We start from the raw sequence: 20541 nt of genomic DNA on the forward strand, positions 1-20541 counted from the left end.
TATCTTTAACTACTTAATCTTAAATCTACGCAAGTCAACAAAACAAAGTTTGAACATTTAAAGATAAAAGATAGGCCGATGAGGCCACGTTACTATAACTAAAATAGATTGATGTTTGTACTGTTATCATTATGTAAGACGGTCAACAAGTAAATACATATCAAAGAACATTGTATGAATTTTAAAGTTGCCGTGGCTCTAGAAAGTACGTAAATAGGAAAATAAATAAAATTCCAATTTCGATACCGTGTTCATATTATCACACCGTTTTCTATAAAGATATCTTTTTCTCTTTCTGGAAGAAAAATTAGATACTCATTTAAATTGGTCTTATATCTAAAAATGAAGAATTATATTCTGTGTACACTGTTTAAATGTAGACAGAAATATTATAGTTTGGTCACTTTTAGAGATTTGCCTTAATTGACTAATTAGTATGTACCATAAAGTATTATTATGCAAATAAACAAATTTTCAGAAAAAAAACCTGCATGTACTGGAGCTTTAACAAAATAATTGTACCCTATATAATATAAAGATAAAACAAATTGGTATAAAGATAAATGATTCAGGACTTCTTACTTATATTTACTTAGAATACATTAACTGCAGCTATTTGTTAATAAGTATATCAAAATGCCCACTAAAGGTAAGTATGTGTGTTCGATTCAAACATGGCCATCTAAAACCCTTAGAGGAAAAACCGCCCGACAAACGGTACAGTTCTTATTACAAGATGCTTTTTTGTATCATGATCGCATGAATAGTAATCGCCATAGTGGTATACTGTGACTATTTAACTAAGTGAACCGTATGTTATAACACGGGTTATTATGAAGCTGTACTTAAACGTCATGTTTGACAAAGAACCCCATCCCCATGAAATGATCTTGTTTTAACGCAGTTGGGGCAGAGGCAGCGACAGACTCGGGCATCCAATTCTGTAGGCAGAATTACGTCGTTGTAGCAGTACAAGCTAAACATTCTCGGTACTACTCGAGGAGTTGGTCCCGGGCATATGCCGTACTTCTCTGCGCCAATCTAGCTACCGGAAAAAAACCATGAAGTGCGCTATGAGAGGCAGTTTCCGCACACTGGTATTCCCAAATAAATTTATCGGGGTCGAAACTGGGACCTACTAGTTATTGGGCCAGTATCATACTCAACAAGCCTCCATGGCTTCCAGAAATAATCCATTTACGTGTTCCTTCCCGCGAGTTTTCTTCGCAGGGATTGTGCTTTCACTCAGGCCTACATATTAAGTATAGAATATTACCCTTTAACAAGAGGAAAATGAAATGATTAATATAAATATTTTAGGTTTAGTAGAACGGTTAGCCGAAGGAGAAGATGTGATAATAGCGGAAGGATATCTTTTTGAGTTTGAGAGAAGAGGTTTACTCAAAGCTGGATCTTTCGTACCGGAAGTAGTTCTTGAATTTCCTGAGAGAGTCCTAGATTTGCACGAAGAATTTGTCCATGCCGGTAGTGACGTAGTCCAGGCATTTACGGTACGTTTGATAATGTATGTTTCTCCCCGAGCCACGTGGTATATAATTCAAATGAGAATTCGGTCAAATTCTCGACATTTGGAAAACCAAAAGATTTTAAGTCTTACTTAATTAGACTCTTATATTATAAATCCACATTCATCCAATCTGCAATAAGACCACCATAACCGATTAAACACTTGATATCAATTTTGACGAACATTATTATTCCTAATCAAATATCTTTGATAACTAATGGTGGTTATTTGTCTAGTAGCTTTGGCGTCTAAATCCAAACTTTCCATCCAAAAAATCATGATTTGTAACACAAATTATTGTCTAGAGACGTCCTATCAGGACAGCATACAAAATACATATTATTATACAAAATACCTTTACGTAATTAAAATTACCATATACAAACTTTAGAAACATTTTCATTTTTATTAATTTTTATATTTTAGTATTATGGTCACCGTGAAAAGATGAGACTGATCGGGAAAGAACACCTTCTAGAAAAACTCAATATTGATGCGCTGAAAATCGCACGACGAGTGGCAGATAGAACAGGAACCTTAATGGCAGGGAATATTTGTAACACCACTATATACCAAAAAGATAACCAAGAACTTGCAGAACAAACCGAGGCCATGTTTAAGGTAAGGTGTATTTCGATGCAGGGGACGATTGACGGTGGGGTGGGGGTTTGAATAGTCGTAAATGAAATGAAATGAAATGGGGTTTAACGTGCTACTGTTATGCTCCTTCTGGGTTAATGAAGACGGGTATATTATTTATGACATACAGTGTGCTATGCTATGAGGGAAATTGTGCCCGCACAGCGGCGCTACGGCCTACTCTTGTATCGAATTTTATTCGAATGAATGGACATTTTCATTGCGAAACCCCGCGGCCTACACCAATGACAATACCTACTGACACGTGGGTATTGGGCTTGCAAATCCCGAGACCCTTCTCTGTACTCGGCACATGGTTTTAAAACGTATGTTACTATCAATTCTGTTTTCAGGAACAAATACAATGGGCAGAAGGTAATGGAGCTGATTTCATCATAGCTGAAACTTTCCTTGACTATGGGGAAGCTGAATTGGCGTTGGAATGTATCAAGAAATATGGAAACGGTAGTATTTCGATTGTAAGAAGTGGTAGATTCCCTTAGAAATTAATAATTTTACTTATGTCCTTGGTTACCTTACGCAGAAGTGCAACACACACAGTTTCATCGAATTCAATACTCTAACTAAAGCCGCCAATACAATGACTATTCTGGGGCGAGTCGTGACGTACCTAATGAGTATCATAGCCTCATATCAGTATCGGGTAGTCCGACACCAGTAGGCGCAAAGGAAATGTGTCATTCCCACACTATACAATTGGAACGCAAATGGGGCGAACGGGGCGTGCAAACAGTTTTAAAAACGCTTTTCAATATCTCTACTTGCCCTATTCAGGTCTTCCGGCTTTGGTGAACCTTACACCACCAGCTACAGAAACAACGTTTGATGGTAAACCAATCGACGTGGCTTGTAAAATGTTAGAAGATAAAGGAGCAGCTGTAGTTGGTCTAAACTGTAGCCGTGGACCTGGTACTATCATACCTCTAATAAAAAAAGTCAGAGAAATGTGTAAGGTAGGAGATCAATAAATATATGCACATTACGTATCCAGGTCTCCCTTTTAAAAGCTAGTTGTAAAAAATACACGGGTCTACAAAGCTGTAACAATTACCTTACAGCCCATGAGAGGAGAATATATACAGGTTCATCGATTTGTTTATGGACAAACCAGAGTTACATATTATAAAATGGAGTCCACATAAATGCAAGAGTGGACTAGTTAATTTATAACTCGCGTTTGTAGTGTCATGTTTGAGACGACCTCAATTGGCGGGGAACTATGGACGAGATCAACAAGGCATACATTTGGACCGTAAAAGCAATATTTACAGTAATAAACTTTCCGTGTAATAACAAGTGGGCCCTGTATTTTATAACTAAAGAAAACTGTATTAAATCAGTGTCGTTTACACAAAAGAGGGGTATTCTGTCGAAGTAGTATTCGTCTTACTTTAAATAAGCATGTTTCTATTTATAAAGGGACCAATAGCATGTCTACCAGTACCATATAGAACTACACCAGAACAACCAATAATGCAATCATTAGTTGATCCAGATACAAGTAAGTTAAAATAAAATGATATTTGATTCGAAATTTACATGTACATGTTTATTACCCGTTATCTTATACAGTATATGATTCAATTGTGGACCCACGAAGAATAAGTAATTACAACGTTGGAAACCAGGAGGTCCCAGTGTTTTCCACCCTGGATTTCCATTGTCATTGGTGTAGGCCACGGGGTTTGGCAAAGAAAATGTCCATTCATTCGAATAAAATTCGATACAAGAGTAGGCCGTAGCATAGCGAGAGAGAGAGAGAGAGAGAGAGAGAGAGCGAGATAGAGAGAGAGAAATGGGGTTTAACGTCCACTCGACACAAACTAGTTCATTTCGGGACTAACATATAGTTTAATTTTATTTCAATAATTCGCTTGCGCGTAGGGGTCTTTAGCAGTGGGAGGAAACCGGAGTACCCGGAGAAAACCCACGAGGTTGGACAGGCGACCCTACTCCTTGTCACGTACAACCGGGGATTCGAAACCACGCCAGTCGACTCAATGACAGACTTTATGATACAGCGCGCGCACGCTAACCATTCAGCCCCCAACCCCCCCTCATAGCATAGCACACTGTATGTCATAAATAATATACCCGTCTTCATTAACCCAGAAGGAGCAGAACAGTAGCATCTTAAACCCCATTTCATTTCATTTCATTTACGACTATTCAACCACCCACTCCACTACATTATGATCTTGCGCAATTTGTTTTTCGGACCATTTGTAATGAACAAAGAAAAACACCCTATACAAGACACTGCGTAAGTAATTCAAAGTGGATATCAAAAACGACAAACTAATTTATATGATAAAAAAAAAACGTTTAGAAATTATAATTTAACCAGCGGCTGCCCGGCAAGATACGCCCCACAATTTGCAAGAGATGGATAGAGAACATGCTAAAACCAATTCGAAGGAATGATTAGTGAGTAGAAATTCGCCCATGTATCTGTTATTACTCGACACTTCAGTCAGTTATATAGAGGGATAACTCGTGTTTTCCTTTTGCGTTCGCCACTTCCAATTGTTGAAGCATTGATTACGCATCTATCGAAGCAATGATCTCTGTGATAAAATAATATTTGGAGCGTGTTTAACCAGTTCTATCACATTATGTGATAATGACTGGCACAAATATTGTCCTTTAAAATCGGAAAAAATAATGTGACCTCTAGAGAATCCACAGAAACCAAGATCTTAATCATAAAAACATATATTTAATGTTTCTTCCAAATCGGATAAAACTGACCGTGGCCTCTAGAGGGCCCCCAACCTTGATATGTCCGTCAGTTTTTGCCGGATTTTCACGATATTCGAGCTCAGACAATCAGTAGTGTATAACTGTGAAATATTCAGACGTTTTTTTTAATCGGATAAAAATTGTGACCTCTATAGGGACCACAAGCTCAAAATGCGATTGTTCGTACAATCAAGGGCCATAATTCAGGAAGTTACGATCCAATATTCACGAATATCGAAAGGAACCAAGATTTAGTGGGTTATAAACATGCATTTCAAGTTTCGTACAATCAGGGACCATAATTCATAAAGTTGTGGTCCGATACATGCCAATATCAAAAGGATTCGACATCTGTGGGATATAGACCTATATTTCATTTATTTATAACTAGTTTCGTATTTTTAATTTTTAATTAGTTTCGTATATTTTATTCACAACCTCGTATTTTATTTTCATAATTAGTTTCATATTTTATTTTCAAAGATAAAATGGCTTTTCCTGAGAATTTACCAGCCTTCCAGTGTAGCAGGTATCAGATTAGAGAATTTGCTAAACAATGTAAAGAAATAGGCGTTGAAGTGGTTGGATTATGTTGTGGTAATGCTTCACATTATATGAGAGAAGTAGCTGAGGTTTATGGTAGAAAACCTCCAGCTAGTAAATATTCTACAGATATGTCTCTACACTTCATGTATGGAAACCAGGCTCATTTCTCAAAGCATTATACACAGGGTTATAAGAAAAGATTCACCTCAAAAACAAAACACGACGAAAGTAATTAGTTTAGAATGCTTTAAAGACTAGATTAATTAAATTGATGGTTAAATGAGGAACATGTTCTTTTGTTTATTTATAATGCCATTGTTATGATATAACGGCAAATTCTGGAGTGATAAGAGGCACATACACTGGGTCATAACAGAAATTGCGCCTTGGGAAGAGACCGTGAACCACAGGCTGCGAGACGCATTGTTCTACCTACCAAGTTTTACCAAGGGACGAGGTGGCCTGGTACTAACATTTTCGGCCATAAAATTAGTCAAACTTGGGGTTGAGGTTTGGTTCTATCTGCACCGGCAGATTTTTTGTCCAGGCAGTGAAAAATGAAACGTGCTGACAGGTGCGAATAAGATAGAGTCAATGGAATATATGCCGCCGTCTTCGTTTGTGGACGTAGTTCGGTAATCGTATAAGAACGACACCGGTTTTGGTGGCTCGCTCGTGTTTTGATAGTTGGTTTTGGTGGCTCGCTCGAGATTCACCGGTTTTGATAGTTCGCCAAGAGCGGCGCCGGTTTTGATGGTTTGCCAAGAGCGACGCTGTTTTGTTGTTTGGCATCTGTTATTTAGCCCCACCTCGTCCCTGCTTTAAGCGTGGAATTCCAATCGCTTCCACGGGTGATATCGCAGGCAAATGTACCAGTCGTTTTGTAGTAACCAGTCTAGCACAGGGTACGGAAGGAGCGACGAACGACGAATCTACCCCCTTAAATTAAGGTGCATTTTGAGCTTCTATTCGTGACACAACAATTTGTTTATTTCGTCTACTATGGAATTCTGTTGCGACTATTTTATAATTTCTACTACTTGCTTGAAAAAAAATCTCCACCCTTTCCCATGCAAAAGTGCCGAACTTCACAGGAGGGTGGGGGCAGGAATGGGAATGCCCGAAAAAATTTCCGTCGTTGCATTGAATGAGTATGGGCGGGCCCTCTCCGAGGATATTGTGAAAATAAAACAGCCGCAAAACGTTTTCCTGCAATACCGGTCACTGAGTAAAGCAATAAGACATTAGTCCAATATAACCACATTTGTGTGGCTTTTGAACAGAAATTCCACTCTGCGACTATGTGAATTCCAGGTTTTGGGGGAGAGGTGAGAGAAAACTGCCCCCCCCCCCCCATAAATCCGGTTTAGATTCCGGATAACAGCTAGCAGCTCCGTCGAGCGATATGTGGGGAAGATCTTCCTCAGAAAATTTATGGAATTTAGAAATGAAATGAAATGAAATGGGGTTTAACGTTCTACTGTTCTGCTCCGAACTGGGCTAATGAAGACAGGCATACGCCATACAGTGTGCTATGAGGGAAATTTTGCCCGGACATCGGCACTACGGCCTACTCTTATGTTGAATTCCAACTGTCAAGGGATCTTTTACGTGCACGCCAATGTGTACACGTGACCTCGGTTTTTCGTCCCATCCTAACGACTAGACGTTTCCTGCTTGCTATGCCGTCCCGTGTCTCAGCAACAAGAAATATAGCCTTATTTATATGCGTGTGTGTGTATGGGGGGGGGGGGGGCGGCGAATGGTTAATGTGTGCGCGTTTGATCATAAGGTCTGTCATTGAGTCAAGTGGCGTGGTTTAGATTGCTCTCTTGGCAAGGAGTAGGTCGCTTGTACAACCTCGTGGGTTTTCTCCGGGTCCTCCGGTTTTCTCTCACTGCTAAAGACCCCTACGCATAAGCGAATTATTAAAATAAAATTGAACCATAATGTTAGTTGTTAGTCCCGAAATGACCTAGTTTGTGCGGAGTGGACGTTTAACCCCATTCTCTCTCTCTTTTTATTTATGTGGTCTTGGAACCGAAATCCCAATCTGTGCAAAACTGAATTCCACATGATGTTGTGGGAAACCAGCTCGGCGGATATCTCCTCCAAGAATTCGAAATTGTTTATTTTGCATAGCCGATTTATTATTTTATGCGAGTAAAATCTATTTTTAGAACATTAATTATTAAAAATGTATTTAGAAATAATTGTCTTTTGGAAATACAGAATTGTGATCAGCAGACTTTACGGGGTAATGAAATCAGATGGACGAAATTACACCAAGCTACTGGTGGGCTTAAACGTCGATCGTGAATAAAAAGGACTGTTTTTTGATAGCCACTGTCCCTAAGGTTCACAAAAATTTAATACTAAAATCAATAACAATCATAATATTACATGAACTTATGTCAACTTTAATAAAACTGCTTTCCGGCTAGTACCTTTACGAACTGTTTCTGATCGGACGATGTCAGCTGGCGGTTCCTATCCGTCCCTATAATATATAGCTGCAATATGAAAATACTGCTCTTCAATAGCAGTGGGAGTTAGGAAAACGTAGGACCGGTAGAAAAAACATGAGGTTGGACAATCGAACTACTCCTTGTCACATAAAATCGGGGAATCGATACTACGCCAGTTGACTCAATGACAGACCTTATGATACAGCGCGCACGCCTAACCATTCGGCCATCCAACCCGCACGAAGTATGGATCTCTGTGCACAAAATGGTTATACCCCATTCCACTCCCCAGTGCTATTAACTCATATTGGTATTACATTCCATACACGCACGTCATAAACCAGAGGCTCAGTGCGCGGGGGTGTCCATCAAATGGGCACAAAACCAGACCCAATTTTTCTGTAGTAAAATTGTGTAGAATACGATGCCGAGTGTTAATCAGTCCGCCATTGGGACGTTTTCGAGATATTCGGAGTCAAAGGTCAAATGAGGTCATTTGCACTGAAAGTGAATGCGCAGCCATTCTTGTATCATGAAAATATGCTGAAAATGATCGAAAGTAATCACTCTTTCAATAAAAATGTAAACTTGTTAAATTCACCTTTAGTCTTATTGATCCCGATGGTCAAAAGGTGATTTTTCCGTTTTTGCACTAGGAAGATTTAAAGCAATAAAGTACAGCGTAAAATATAAAAACTAAAGCGAAACCTGTTCTAATTTACAGTAGGAACATTTAAAACTGATCTTTAGGTGGTCTTAGCACCGTATATTTACTTTGGAGCGTCGAAAAAAATCTTGCATCACAGAACCAACACACTCCGAAACCTGTTTCAAAAATACGTAAAAACTGTCAAATCGAAATCGCCACGATTTAGTTTCATAACAATTCTAGTTGTCCTAAAAACAATTGAATAGTTTCATGTTGAACTCCAGCCTGCAGGCCGCGTGGATTTCCGGAATTCCCAATCTGGGAAAACCGACGTTAACCTGTGACCTGAAAACATGTATCTGACATGGACACAGGTAAAACCCACGGATGCATTGTACATAATAGCTTACGGGATATAATGTCGTATTGGTAAATGTTACCGGGGAAAGGTTTGGCAGGCTTTGTGACGCGGCCTGCAGACTGGGATCAATCCATGAAACTATTCAATTGTTTTTTTCAGACAACTAGTATCATTATGTATAGCATTCCCTGTAAAACTAATTGGGAGAGATTTTGATTTGACCATTTTTATGTATTTTTGAAATAGGTTTCGAAGTGTTTTAGTTCTGTTATGCAAGATCTTTTCCCACATTCCAAAGTAAAAGTTCGGTGCTAAGACCACCTAAAGATACATTTTAAATGTTCCTATTAATAACAGGTTTCGCTTTAGTTTTTATATTTTATAGTCCCGAAATGACCTAGTTTGTGTCGAGTGGACGTTAAACCCCATTTCTCTCCCTCTCTTTTATATTTTACGCTGACATTTATTGCTTTAAATCTCTCTAGTGCTAAAACGGAAACTTTTCACCTTTTGACCCCCGGGTCACAAAAAACAAGGCTGAATTCAGCAAGTTTACATTTTTATTAAAAGGGTGATTATTTTTGATCATTTTCAGCTTATTTTCATGATAAAAGAATGGCCGCGCATTCATTTTCAGTGCTATTGAACTCATCTGACTTTTGACCCCGAATATCTCGAAAACGCCCCAGCGGCGGACTGATTACCACTCGGCATCGTATTCTACGCAAAATTTTGCTATAGAAATGTTGGGTCTGGTTTTATGCCCATTTGATGGACACCCCTCCGCACTGAGCCTCCAGGCTATCAGTTTTGATACGTACGTCATTAGATTAGTACTTTTATCTCAATAAACAAAGTGCAAACGTGTGACGTAAAATCTGCAATATGTGAGGCCAAGGAAAAATATACCTTTGTTTACGGTTACTTGGCGCCCCCAAAATAGGATAGAACGGTCAGAAAATATTGTTAATTTTTTTATTACTTTCCGTTCTTGATGTTTGTATTAATTTTTGCCTAGCATTTCTAGAAATTACACAGTAAAGTTATTGAACATAATACCGAAATTTCAGCGCTGGACTTTTTTTTACAGAAATCCAGGCCCAAACCGAGTTATAGGGCCTTGGAAATGAGAAAAAAAGTTTAAGATTGGCTATTTCGGATAAGAAAAAATAATCGGTCGGGTAACAGTAAACTCGGATATTTTTTGTTTGGCTTGATCCACGTTATTGTATCATCTGTGATGTTAATGGTATAGGTCAGGTCAGTGATCAATGACCATCAGCAAATCTCGCAAGATAACCCGGTGGCAATGGTCTAAATAGTTGTATATCCACTTTATTACTATACAACTACGAACCATGACAACACCAGGTAAGCGTTTGTGGAAACAATGAAAGTTGGATTCAATAAGATTTAAAACAGACCTATCAAATCTGTTCGCATACAAGAAAATGGCGGTGGGCTTAAAACATATCGTTGCAGCACAGATCGATAAAATTTCAATTCAACATATTATATTTGTAAATGCTGAAGGGAATTGCACCATTTTTGATGGATATTCCAATTAGAGATTCATCTTTCACAATATTGTATTTTGCAAGGGATTCATGTTGCGCTAAAATGACGCAACGAGACTTTAAACCGGTAAGCTTGTATGGAAACGAAATTGGTTAATCGGAATACTATATTCAATCAATGAGAAATATAAAGCCGTGATTGTTACAGATGGCTTTGCTTTGTTTTGACCATTACCCGTACTGAACGAAATTAAAAATTGTTTAACTGATATTCCTTTTATGAGACCCATTCCACAATATTGTAGTTTTCAGGGGGATTAAAAATCCCTCGAATGACGATCAGCGGCTTTACGTTTATTAGAATACTAGCAGGATACCCGGCTTCGCTCGGGGGTCATAACTCCGAAACCTGAAGTGGTAGACTAACGCCACCTGGCCTATGTTACTCCTCGGTCCGAGCTACCCCTATACCCCAAATTTCAGACTCGGGGCAGACCTAGTGTAGCCGCCAACCCCGAACAGACCGGCTTCGCTCGGGGGTCATAACTCCGAAACTGGAAGTGGTAGACTAATGCCACCTGGCCTATGTTACTCCCCGGTCCGAGCTACCCCTATACCCCAAATTTCAGACTCGGGGCAGACCTATTGTAGCCGCCAACCCCGAACAGACAGACTTCGCTCGGGGTTCATAACTCCGAAACCGGAAGTGGTAGACTAACGCCACCTGGTCTATGTTACTCCCCGGTCCGAGCTACCCCTATACCCCAAATTTCAGACTCGGGGCAGACCTAGTGAACTACAATAATACAAAACTCAAATGTAAACTAGTGTAAGAAAATAGAAAGTATACCTTGTACGACGCCCTTTAATACTTAAAGCCTGGTGGAACAGTGAGTTTGCAATACCCAAGGGCTTTTAATATGGAAAAATGATATTAGGGGGGAAAATAACAACATTTTATGAAAATTATCAAAAACTTTACATCTTACTTTTACATCACCCAGGGTGATAGAGGTACTGTCCTATTGGAGCCCATCTTAAAACAAATAGGAAAACTTCCATGAGCTGAGATTAGGGAAACACTAGAGTTACGTGACACAACGATCAATTATGAATTAACTTTGACGTCCTCGTTGTGTAAAAAGTTTCAAGGATCAATTGACTCTGGAACACTTTGTTTGTATACTATGTTTTTAATAATACATAATACAACGGTTATATACAGGGAACTACACACACGGCTATGACATTATATATAAGCTATTAAGTAACTTTTAGTTCCTTATCCCCTAGCTTGTGTTTTGCTACTTCTAAGTCTACATGGTAATCTCCCTCGGTCCCTAAAGGTATGTCCCACTAGGAACACTGCATGTTGTCTCTATTTCTTCAAAGAACCCCGCATGATGTCGGTATCCCAACCTCTAAGCCGAGGACCGCTCTACCATGTCTGAATGGTGTCTGAAATGAATGATGTCTTTACTAGGAACTCTTAATGGTGTTTGTTTCCCAGCCTCTCAGCCAAGGAGGCTATGGGAACGTCCTTCTGGGAATACTAAATGATGCCTAAAGAAACTTAAATCCCGCTCGTTCTTATAAAGAGGATACGTGCATGAGTCATGGACTGAGCCCCGGGAATTTGACCAGGGACTTCCTTTATCTGATTGGTCAGCTGCCCAGAAGCTACCCCAGATTTAATACAATGTACTAATATGGACAGCAGGAGGACTGGTATTCACATTTCTAAAGCATGGGATTACCATATTTGGATTACCAGACTATGATGTCATTGCCCGATTTTAATATACATGGCATATCTCATTAGCTCGGTTCTCATTGTCACTTGTACTAGCTGACAGAAAATTATTTAGAGAACTTAAATAACCTCTACGGTATATACAGTATCATAGTTACACTTGTGTGTGATTAACTTCACTTGAGTAAAAAAAGCCAAGAGAATGTTACAAATTTGGATGAGGTCAATACAGTGAATTATCTACTTGTACTTAAAGGTAGATAGAACAAACTAGATATTGAAATTGACCATGATTTTCAATTTTAAAATTTAATATATTTTCCAAAATGGAACCTTTTCTAACCTGAATATCAAATTAAAGGGCTCAGGATAACTCTTTTACTCACACGAACTCTAACACCAGCACTAACTTTTTGTTCTGACCTCACCCACTGTCAAGTTTAACTTCCTACTTTTCAAATTTTGTGCACTAACCATGCTGTGTACCAGAGACCTCCATTGCCCCTCCCTCCCGATTAAATGCTTTCCTGCAAAACTGTTTAGGGGAACAAGCTGGAATTCCAGGGGAACATTCGCGAATTTTAACCCTATTAATATCTTGATTATGTTTTTCTCAGGCCTTTTAGAGAGTCTAAATAATGGCGGTAGTTTGATAGTGGCGGAAGGTTATCTGTTTGAATTTGAGAGAAGAGGTTATCTTAAAGCTGGTTCGTTTGTACCTGAAGTTGTTATAGATCATCCACATCTAGTTCGCAATCTTCATGAAGAATTTGTTCATGCCGGAAGTGATGTGGTGTTGGCTTTTACGGTAAACACTGTTCGTCTAATATATATCATATTATACCAATATGGTTTGTGTCCCGTAAATTTGTCGCTTGTACTTTAAACATACTGAAACCCAGAAAACAAATTCGATGTGTGGTCTAGCCCAAACCAAGGACGATAACTCAATATAGACTTTAATCCTTTAGGTGAACTACAATAAATAATAGAAAACTCAAATGTGAACTATAGTTAACTTTTCTTAAATCTAGGTGGAGCAGTGGGTTTGCAATACCCAAGATATTCAAAGCCTAAGCTATAGTTTGCCTTACTAGACTCATCTCATCTTAATTGGCATGGCGTGTTAACTGACACGTGTATTACATTTGAATGGAATCATTATATAATTACTTTCTACTTTTAAACAATAATTAAATTTTATGGTTTAATATTGTTTGATCTTTCAGTATTATGGCCACCGTGAAAAGATGAGGTTAATTGGTAAAGAACATCTGTTGGAACAACTCAATGTTGATGCTTTAAAAATTGCGCGTGATGTAGCAGACAGGACAGGGACTTTAATGGCGGGAAATATTTGCAATACAACTATATATGAAGCTGGAAATCCCGATGCTCAAGGAAAAACCAAGGCCATATTCAAGGTATATAATATGTTGATTAAAGGGTTTGTGTATGTCTGAGAGCCTAGGTGACTAAGTGAGTAAGACGGATGGGACGAAAAACCGATGTCCCGTATACACTTTAGGGTGCACGTAAAAGATCCCTTGGCATTTAGAATTCAATATAAGAGTAGGCCGTAGCGCCGATGTCCGGGCAAAATTTCCCTCATAGCACAATGAAAGTTGTATGCCCGTCTTCATTAGCCCAGTCAGAGCTGACCAGTAGGACGTTAAACCTCCATTTCATTTCATTTGTCTGCGTTCATCTGGGTCGGTTGAACGACACTTGGCATAGAGAGTGATAATGTTATTTAGTCTTAAATTGGTTGTACTCAAAGGGAAGATCGTGGACGACTAAAGTTAATGGTGGAGGGGACATATATAGGAATGGGATTATAATTCTAATGATGTTTATTATTAGACCTGTCAAACGTGTAAACAATGTGTGGTAGCATGTACTAAAATATAGGAATGGAACAACGGTTCTGTTATTTATTGAGATTTTATCATGTGCTATAGGAACAGATAGAGTGGGCTGTCCAGTATGGTGCTGATTTTATTGTAGCGGAAACATTTAGTGATTACAGTGAAGCCGATCTAGCTTTACAATGTATTAAACAATACGGTAATGGTAAGTATATAAAATACATGTTAACGAACTGATTTGACTGGAAGTATTATCGAGATATAATGTAGCTGAAGTCAAATTTTTGGTATGATTTGTGCAAGGTCATTTACCGACAACACCCACCCAAGGAGGCCATAACAACATTATTTATCATTATTTATCAGTGGCTCTGGTACTCGTGCCCTCTTGAATTTAACGACAGCCGTATGAGAGATACGCCTATGGATAATTGCTTTTTGCACCTCGTTTACGAATGCCTTTTTGAATTAACGCAACAGCATCTTCCAAGTGTTCATGCTTATTCGTTACCTCTTCCACATAACTGCAGGGGGTTGTACTAGTCCTTGCTTTTTAAAAGTTATTGTATACCCCTTGTGTGCACCATAAACTCGTGATTTTAGATATGAACTAATCTTTCAATATACAGACCATCACTGGGTGAATATTTTCATGATTCAGGTCTACCATCAGTGGTAATGTTAGCTCCACAGACAACAAACACAACCCATGATGGTCTACCATATGCTGAGGCTTGTCGGAAGCTGGAATTAGCTGGAGCGGATGTAGTTGGGTTAAATTGTCATCGTGGTCCGACAACGATGTTACCACTATTGCGTGAAATAAGAAAGGCTTGCAAGGTAGTTCTTCTTGTTATAGTTCATCGACATTGTATCCATTTCCATTTAGATGTTCGTGATTTTAAATGCCTGTTTGACCCGGTTTAAATTATGGTCATTACTTTTTTAATTGAAGGTTACTAAGACAGTAGCTTATCTGTAGAAAATAGCGCATATGGCAAGCACTGAAATTGTGCCCCTGTCTAAACATCAGACATCCATAATTTTTTTAGACAACTTTACCATAAAGTCTGCCCAAAATACAAGTCAATTTCGTTAATCGTTTAACCAGCAAATTGTGGCACTACATGAAAACGACAATTGCACCTTCCTTTCTTTATGAAATAAATTTGTCTATGATGTAGTCATAATCAGTTTGTTCAGTTGCACCTCTTTCTACACCCAGCAGAGCAAGATCATAGAGTCTGCTTTGACCCATGGAGATTTAATGTCAGAACGACCCCTTTTAGGTGGCGCCCACGGCACGTGCCCCCCCCCCCCCCCCGGCCATAGCGTAGATACGCCACTCAACTTAGATTCGACGCTCTTTTGGAGTCCAAAAGGATGTTCATTAAACAGATCAGCAAAAAAATTAGCATCACCTAGGTGTTTTTCTTTTATATATTTTATGGTGAATGCTAAATCATTATATAATCTATTTGGAGTATTTCCATTTAATTTAATTTAATTTCAGTGCCCAATAGCTGCTTTGCCCGTCCCTTATCGAACTACTACAGAGAACGCTACGATGCAGTCACTTAAAGATCCCGAAACAGGTACCACGATCCAAGACGGACACATAGACACGCGAGCCACTACGGACACACAAATGACACAATATAGACACTACCTACCGCGATCCAATACGTGCACATATATAGGCACCACCCATTATCTACCGCGATCCAATAGGTACTACCCATTACCTACCATGAGCATAAACACTACCCATTACCTACCGCCCATTGCCTACCGCGAGCCAATACGGACACAGGCGTGTAAGAAGTAAGTTCACCCACCTAAGCACCTGGGTTTTCCCCGTGTCTTCTGGTATCTTTCGCTTACTGAAGATGCTCTCATAACCTACAAATATTAAACGATATAAGATACATTTTATGGATAATATGGTTTGCTCTAAGAAGGGATTTTGCCAATAAAATGTATCTTAAGGGCCGTCGTAAAATTTCAACACTTGCGCCCAAGCGAATAATCCACGGACCTGGGTGGGTAGGTTGAACGACACCGCGTTTAGAACATGATAAATTAAATATTGAATCTTGAACAGAAATATGTCAACATTCCCTTACTCCATCGGCGCATATGGGCAGATGGGTGGGATGTTCGAGATCTATGTTGAAACTTTGCGGCGGTCTTTAAAGGTACTTCAAAAGGTTCTCTTGAAAATGATACTTCCATTTCTAATCTTCTCAGATATTGTTTATTTTCGTATTGCAGGTAAACGATCGTTTCCCATTGATCTACCAGCACAGTTATGTAGTAGAACCCAGATAGAAGAATTTGCTAAAGAAGCTAAAGAGATCGGTATTCAGTATGTTGGGCTATGCTGTGGCAACTCATCCCATTTCCAACGTATTGTAGCAGAGGTGTACGGGCGAAAGCCACCTTCCAGCAAGTTTTCTCCAGATATGTCACAGCATTATGTCTTTGGGAATAAGTCTAACTTCAGTTTATATAACCAAAAGGGTTTACTGGAAACGGTCAGCCAGAATAACGCGGAATAAATTCTAGATATTACTTCTATTTCCATCAATGTTTATATAAAATAAAGATATAAAGGTATATTATGAATATAAGTGTATAACTATTGAATAAAAATATCATAGGAAATCCACTACACTATATTCATCTAGGATAAAATACCACCAAGTCACACTTATATTGAGTATATTAAGATATACATTGGAAATGAAATGGAGTTTAACGTCCTATTTTTCTGCACCGACTGGGCTAATGAAGACGGCCATACGCTATGCGTGTGCTATGAGGGAAGTTTTGCACAGACAGCGGCGCTACGACCTACTCTTATTCCGAATTCGGACTGTCTCGGGTTCTTTTCGTCCCATCTTAAATAGAAATGTCTGTATAATATATTGGGAATCGATGGTAACGGAATCACATTATAAAAGGATTAATTTCAATATTTTTTCGATTAATTAAACTAATTCGATTAAATCGAAAAAGAAATAAAGTATGATGTAATGTTAATTATATTGATTCAGACCAGAGAGAGAGAGAGAGAGAGAGAGAGAGAGAGAGAGATGGGGGGTACGTTTTTTCGGCACAAACTAGGTCATTAAGGTTTTTATTTCATTTCATTAATACATTCCGCGTAAAGGTCTTTAGCTGTGTGAGGAAACCGGGGTACCCGGAGAAAACACACGAGTTTGGACAGGCCATCTCACTCCTTGTCTCGCTCAAGCGGGGATTCAAAACCATGCCACTTGACTCAATGACACTGTAATGACAGACCTTATAATCTATTCGACCACTCAACAACCAGAGAGAGAGAGAAATGGAGTTTAACGCCAACTTGACACAAACTAGGCCATTTCGGGACTAACATATGGTTCAATTTTATTTCAATAATTCGCTGGCGCGTAGGGGTCTTTAGCAATGGAAGGAAACCGGAAAAAACCCAAGAAGTTGGACAGGCAAAACTACTCCTTGTCACGTACAAGCAGGGATTCGAAACCACGCCACTAGTAGTGTACAAAATAACCATATGTTTTTCTCAAAACAATGGAATATATTTATGATGAAGCGACGTTAAAAACCATACGGCTGTATGGTGGTTTTCGAGAAGCTCACAAAAACGCAATCCACTTGGTGAAAAAAGGGAGTGTATTGGGGGCGTGGTCACAAACTTTTCCCGGTGGGGCTTTGTCCAGAGCTGCATACACCATTGTTAAATGCCGTTCCGTTCCTTTATCAGGACACAGCGTGGGTACAACCGTAGTATCTTAACCCACTGTTTTATCATGGTTGTTGCGTGTCTCCCACGCTTTCCTTAGTCTGTACACAAAAAATACTGTTCCAGACGAGTGTGATCTCTAGTTATTTTGGGATAAAAGAGGATTGTTTCCAGACTATGCGATTGGCGAAGTCGGTGAAGCAAGGTCTTGTTCCATTTACACCTACGATGAAATACAAATCAAATTTAAAGGAGCTAAAACTAGTTGATTTAATTCAAGATAAAAGATGTGATAATCTAGGTGATATGTTGATAGGTGATGGGACAATCTCATTAAATTTTCCATTCGAAATATTAAGAGAAATTCCGTTTTCGTTTTGGCTTTCCTTGTTGACTATTGAACACCATATTAGATCAGGCGCCGACTAAGTCTGTCCCCATAAGGTGGGGGTATCTACTATATTGCGACAAATTTTTAAACAAAATGATTGTAAATGGTGTTTTCTAGAGTATATCCTGATGTTCCTAGCTTATGCACAGATTTAGTATGGTAATCGAAGAGATTCCACAAAAACGACATTAATTCAAGACTAAAAAGGGTACCCAAATTAAAAAAAAGGGCCCCCAAAACTACACGAGAACATTGGCCCCCGATTCTACCATACTAACAGACTCTTGCTCCCCCCCCCCCCCCAATGAATCAGATCTATGTTATCATTGTCTCCAGCTCTGTGAACCTCAGATATGGAAGGTACGCATGCACCCTTTTAAGCTAGCAAATAAACACTGATAACATTATTTTTCATCCAAATCAAGTGACATGGATTCTTTAAAAAAATATAGCTGTGTATTTTGGTATTGTTCACAGACAGCTTTTATAATCTATATCAACAACATTATATCATAACAAGATTAGAACTATTCTAGATCTTTTAACTATTTCTAAATACAGAACGTAATTAACCCTAAACAAACACAGTGATGCCCAAATTAACTTTACCAGTCAACGCTACCCTAGAACCCGTCAGTTATAATTTCATAGTGTTGCCAGAAACGTTTAAATTGAACAGAATAGGATTAAACTACGGGGGATATGCATCATTGGCCTTATGAAAATAATTGTATTTACAAATCAGATATTTCCATTTGGTAACACATACCGTATTATATACATTATATACTGCTGAACACCATTGCCTCTTCCATTTTAACAGGTGTTTGTCATTTGTACCGGGTTCGGCATGGGCCGAGAAGGTCCGTCGTGATTTTTAAAGTCAGGGCTTCCAATAAAAGTGTATCTGGGACAAGATACCGATGACAACATTGACGTGCATGTAAAAGAACCTTTGCCAGATAGAAATCTAAAAAATGCGAAAAATGCGTGTTGTTATTCAATAAAGGATTTGTAAGAATAAAGACTAAAATGTCCAACTGTGTCTAAAAGCATCGCCCAAGCAACATACTAATTTGGTTTATAAAAAGCAAATAGTCAGAATAAATGGAATGAAATGAAATATGGGTTAACGCCTTACTGTTCTGAGCTAATGAAGACGGGCATACGCCTACTCTTATATCAAATTCCAACTGCCAGGGGATCTTTTTGATGCATAGTTAGAAACATATTCTTGAAGCAATAGCCCGAATAATCACGGATTAGGTCTAATCAAACGAAACACTGTGGGGAGTATGAGTGAGAAGTCGAACATGTGTGAAAGAATCTTAATACCGACTTTAACAATGGCGACTGTTTTATGTATCACTGGGGCACCATATCAAACTAAGTTTGTTGACATCCATCTGGCTAATCAGAAGTTGATCACGTACAGATAACGGACGGGTGGATCAGGTGACGGACAGAGGGTAAATACCTTTGGGCCATTTATCCACCTGCAACAATATGTGAAAATGAAATGGTGACATGCAAGACGTTAAAGTCCCTATTGTAGAGGGGGTTGGGTGGCCGAATTGTTTAACGCGTGCGCTTGAGGTCATAAGGTCTGTCATTGAGTCAAGTTTAGATTCCCCGCTTGTACGTGACAAGGAGTAGGCTTCGGTTCCTCCGGTTTCTTCCCACTGGTGAAGACGCCTGCTACTGCTGCTAGTTTGTGTCGGGTGGTCGTTAAACCCTATTTATCCGCACCCGCCTGTTGTGGAGATTACTAGGGGTCAGATTTCCTTATGGGCATTGTAGACCATTTGCCTGGGGCCCATGGGTATCTGGGGGCCAGGTAAAACTAATTTGTCGCGCAGCGTATCAGTGTATAACCTTGTTTAAAATGAACTACGGGTTTTTCATTATATAATTCAAAAACATAAGCTCCCATGAACAAAAGGCATATGACCCGGAGTATGTTGTCCCTGTACAATAATATAGGCCAACAGTGGTCGGCAACTGGAGGGTTAAATTTGTGGGCCCACTGATGAGTTTGGCCTAGTGCCCACAAGTAGGTAAATCAGACCCCGATGTCCTCTTATTGTTCTGATTATCTACAACTATGACGGAGTCGATTATTAAAAAAACAAGTTTGATTCCGTCAAAGAAAAACCCCGCGGTTTCCAGTGAGCTTCGTTAAACACAAATTATGCAAGAGCTAAATCTGTCTATTGCAGGTCTTTCTTTAGGCCTGGAATGTTATCTAAATTATTAATTAGACATTAATTAACTTATCCAGACCATAATCAACCAAGTCTTTATCAA

The 20541-nt window shown here is 39.0% G+C and overlaps 2 protein-coding genes across 2 annotated transcripts; both read left to right on the forward strand.

The window, feature by feature from the left end:
• Positions 1 to 1298: 1298 nt before the first annotated feature.
• Positions 1299 to 5713, forward strand: LOC126812388 (betaine--homocysteine S-methyltransferase 1). The gene is made up of 6 exons (XM_050538765.2): positions 1299 to 1511; positions 1955 to 2149; positions 2521 to 2632; positions 2963 to 3141; positions 3608 to 3689; positions 5414 to 5713. Exons 1-6 carry the CDS (start codon positions 1299 to 1301, stop codon positions 5710 to 5712), a joined length of 1080 nt encoding a protein of 359 aa, XP_050394722.2. The 3' UTR covers position 5713.
• Positions 5714 to 12828: 7115 nt separating this feature from the next.
• Positions 12829 to 16653, forward strand: LOC126809610 (betaine--homocysteine S-methyltransferase 1). The gene is made up of 6 exons (XM_050534265.2): positions 12829 to 13032; positions 13454 to 13648; positions 14186 to 14297; positions 14754 to 14932; positions 15606 to 15687; positions 16367 to 16653. The coding sequence occupies exons 1-6, from the start codon at positions 12829 to 12831 to the stop codon at positions 16651 to 16653; spliced, it is 1059 nt and encodes a 352-aa protein (XP_050390222.2).
• Positions 16654 to 20541: the final 3888 nt, after the last annotated feature.

This window comes from Patella vulgata, chromosome 2 (genome assembly GCF_932274485.2).
Source record: "Patella vulgata chromosome 2, xgPatVulg1.2, whole genome shotgun sequence".
NCBI lineage: Eukaryota > Metazoa > Mollusca > Gastropoda > Patellidae > Patella > Patella vulgata.

What these genes read in the sequence shown, in the direction of transcription:
- LOC126812388 (XM_050538765.2), top strand. Translation starts at nt 1,299, where the DNA reads ATGATTAATATAAATATTTTAGGTTTAGTAGAACGGTTAGCCGAAGGA. An exon ending in TATCAAGAAATATGGAAACG is followed by an intron (nt 2,633 to 2,962) that starts GTAGTATTTCGA and finishes TGCCCTATTCAG; the next exon opens with GTCTTCCGGCTTTGGTGAAC. An exon ending in ATTAGTTGATCCAGATACAA is followed by an intron (nt 3,690 to 5,413) that starts GTAAGTTAAAAT and finishes TTATTTTCAAAG; the next exon opens with ATAAAATGGCTTTTCCTGAG.
- LOC126809610 (XM_050534265.2), top strand. Translation starts at nt 12,829, where the DNA reads ATGTTTTTCTCAGGCCTTTTAGAGAGTCTAAATAATGGCGGTAGTTTG. An exon ending in ATGTGGTGTTGGCTTTTACG is followed by an intron (nt 13,033 to 13,453) that starts GTAAACACTGTT and finishes TTGATCTTTCAG; the next exon opens with TATTATGGCCACCGTGAAAA. An exon ending in ACTTAAAGATCCCGAAACAG is followed by an intron (nt 15,688 to 16,366) that starts GTACCACGATCC and finishes TTCGTATTGCAG; the next exon opens with GTAAACGATCGTTTCCCATT.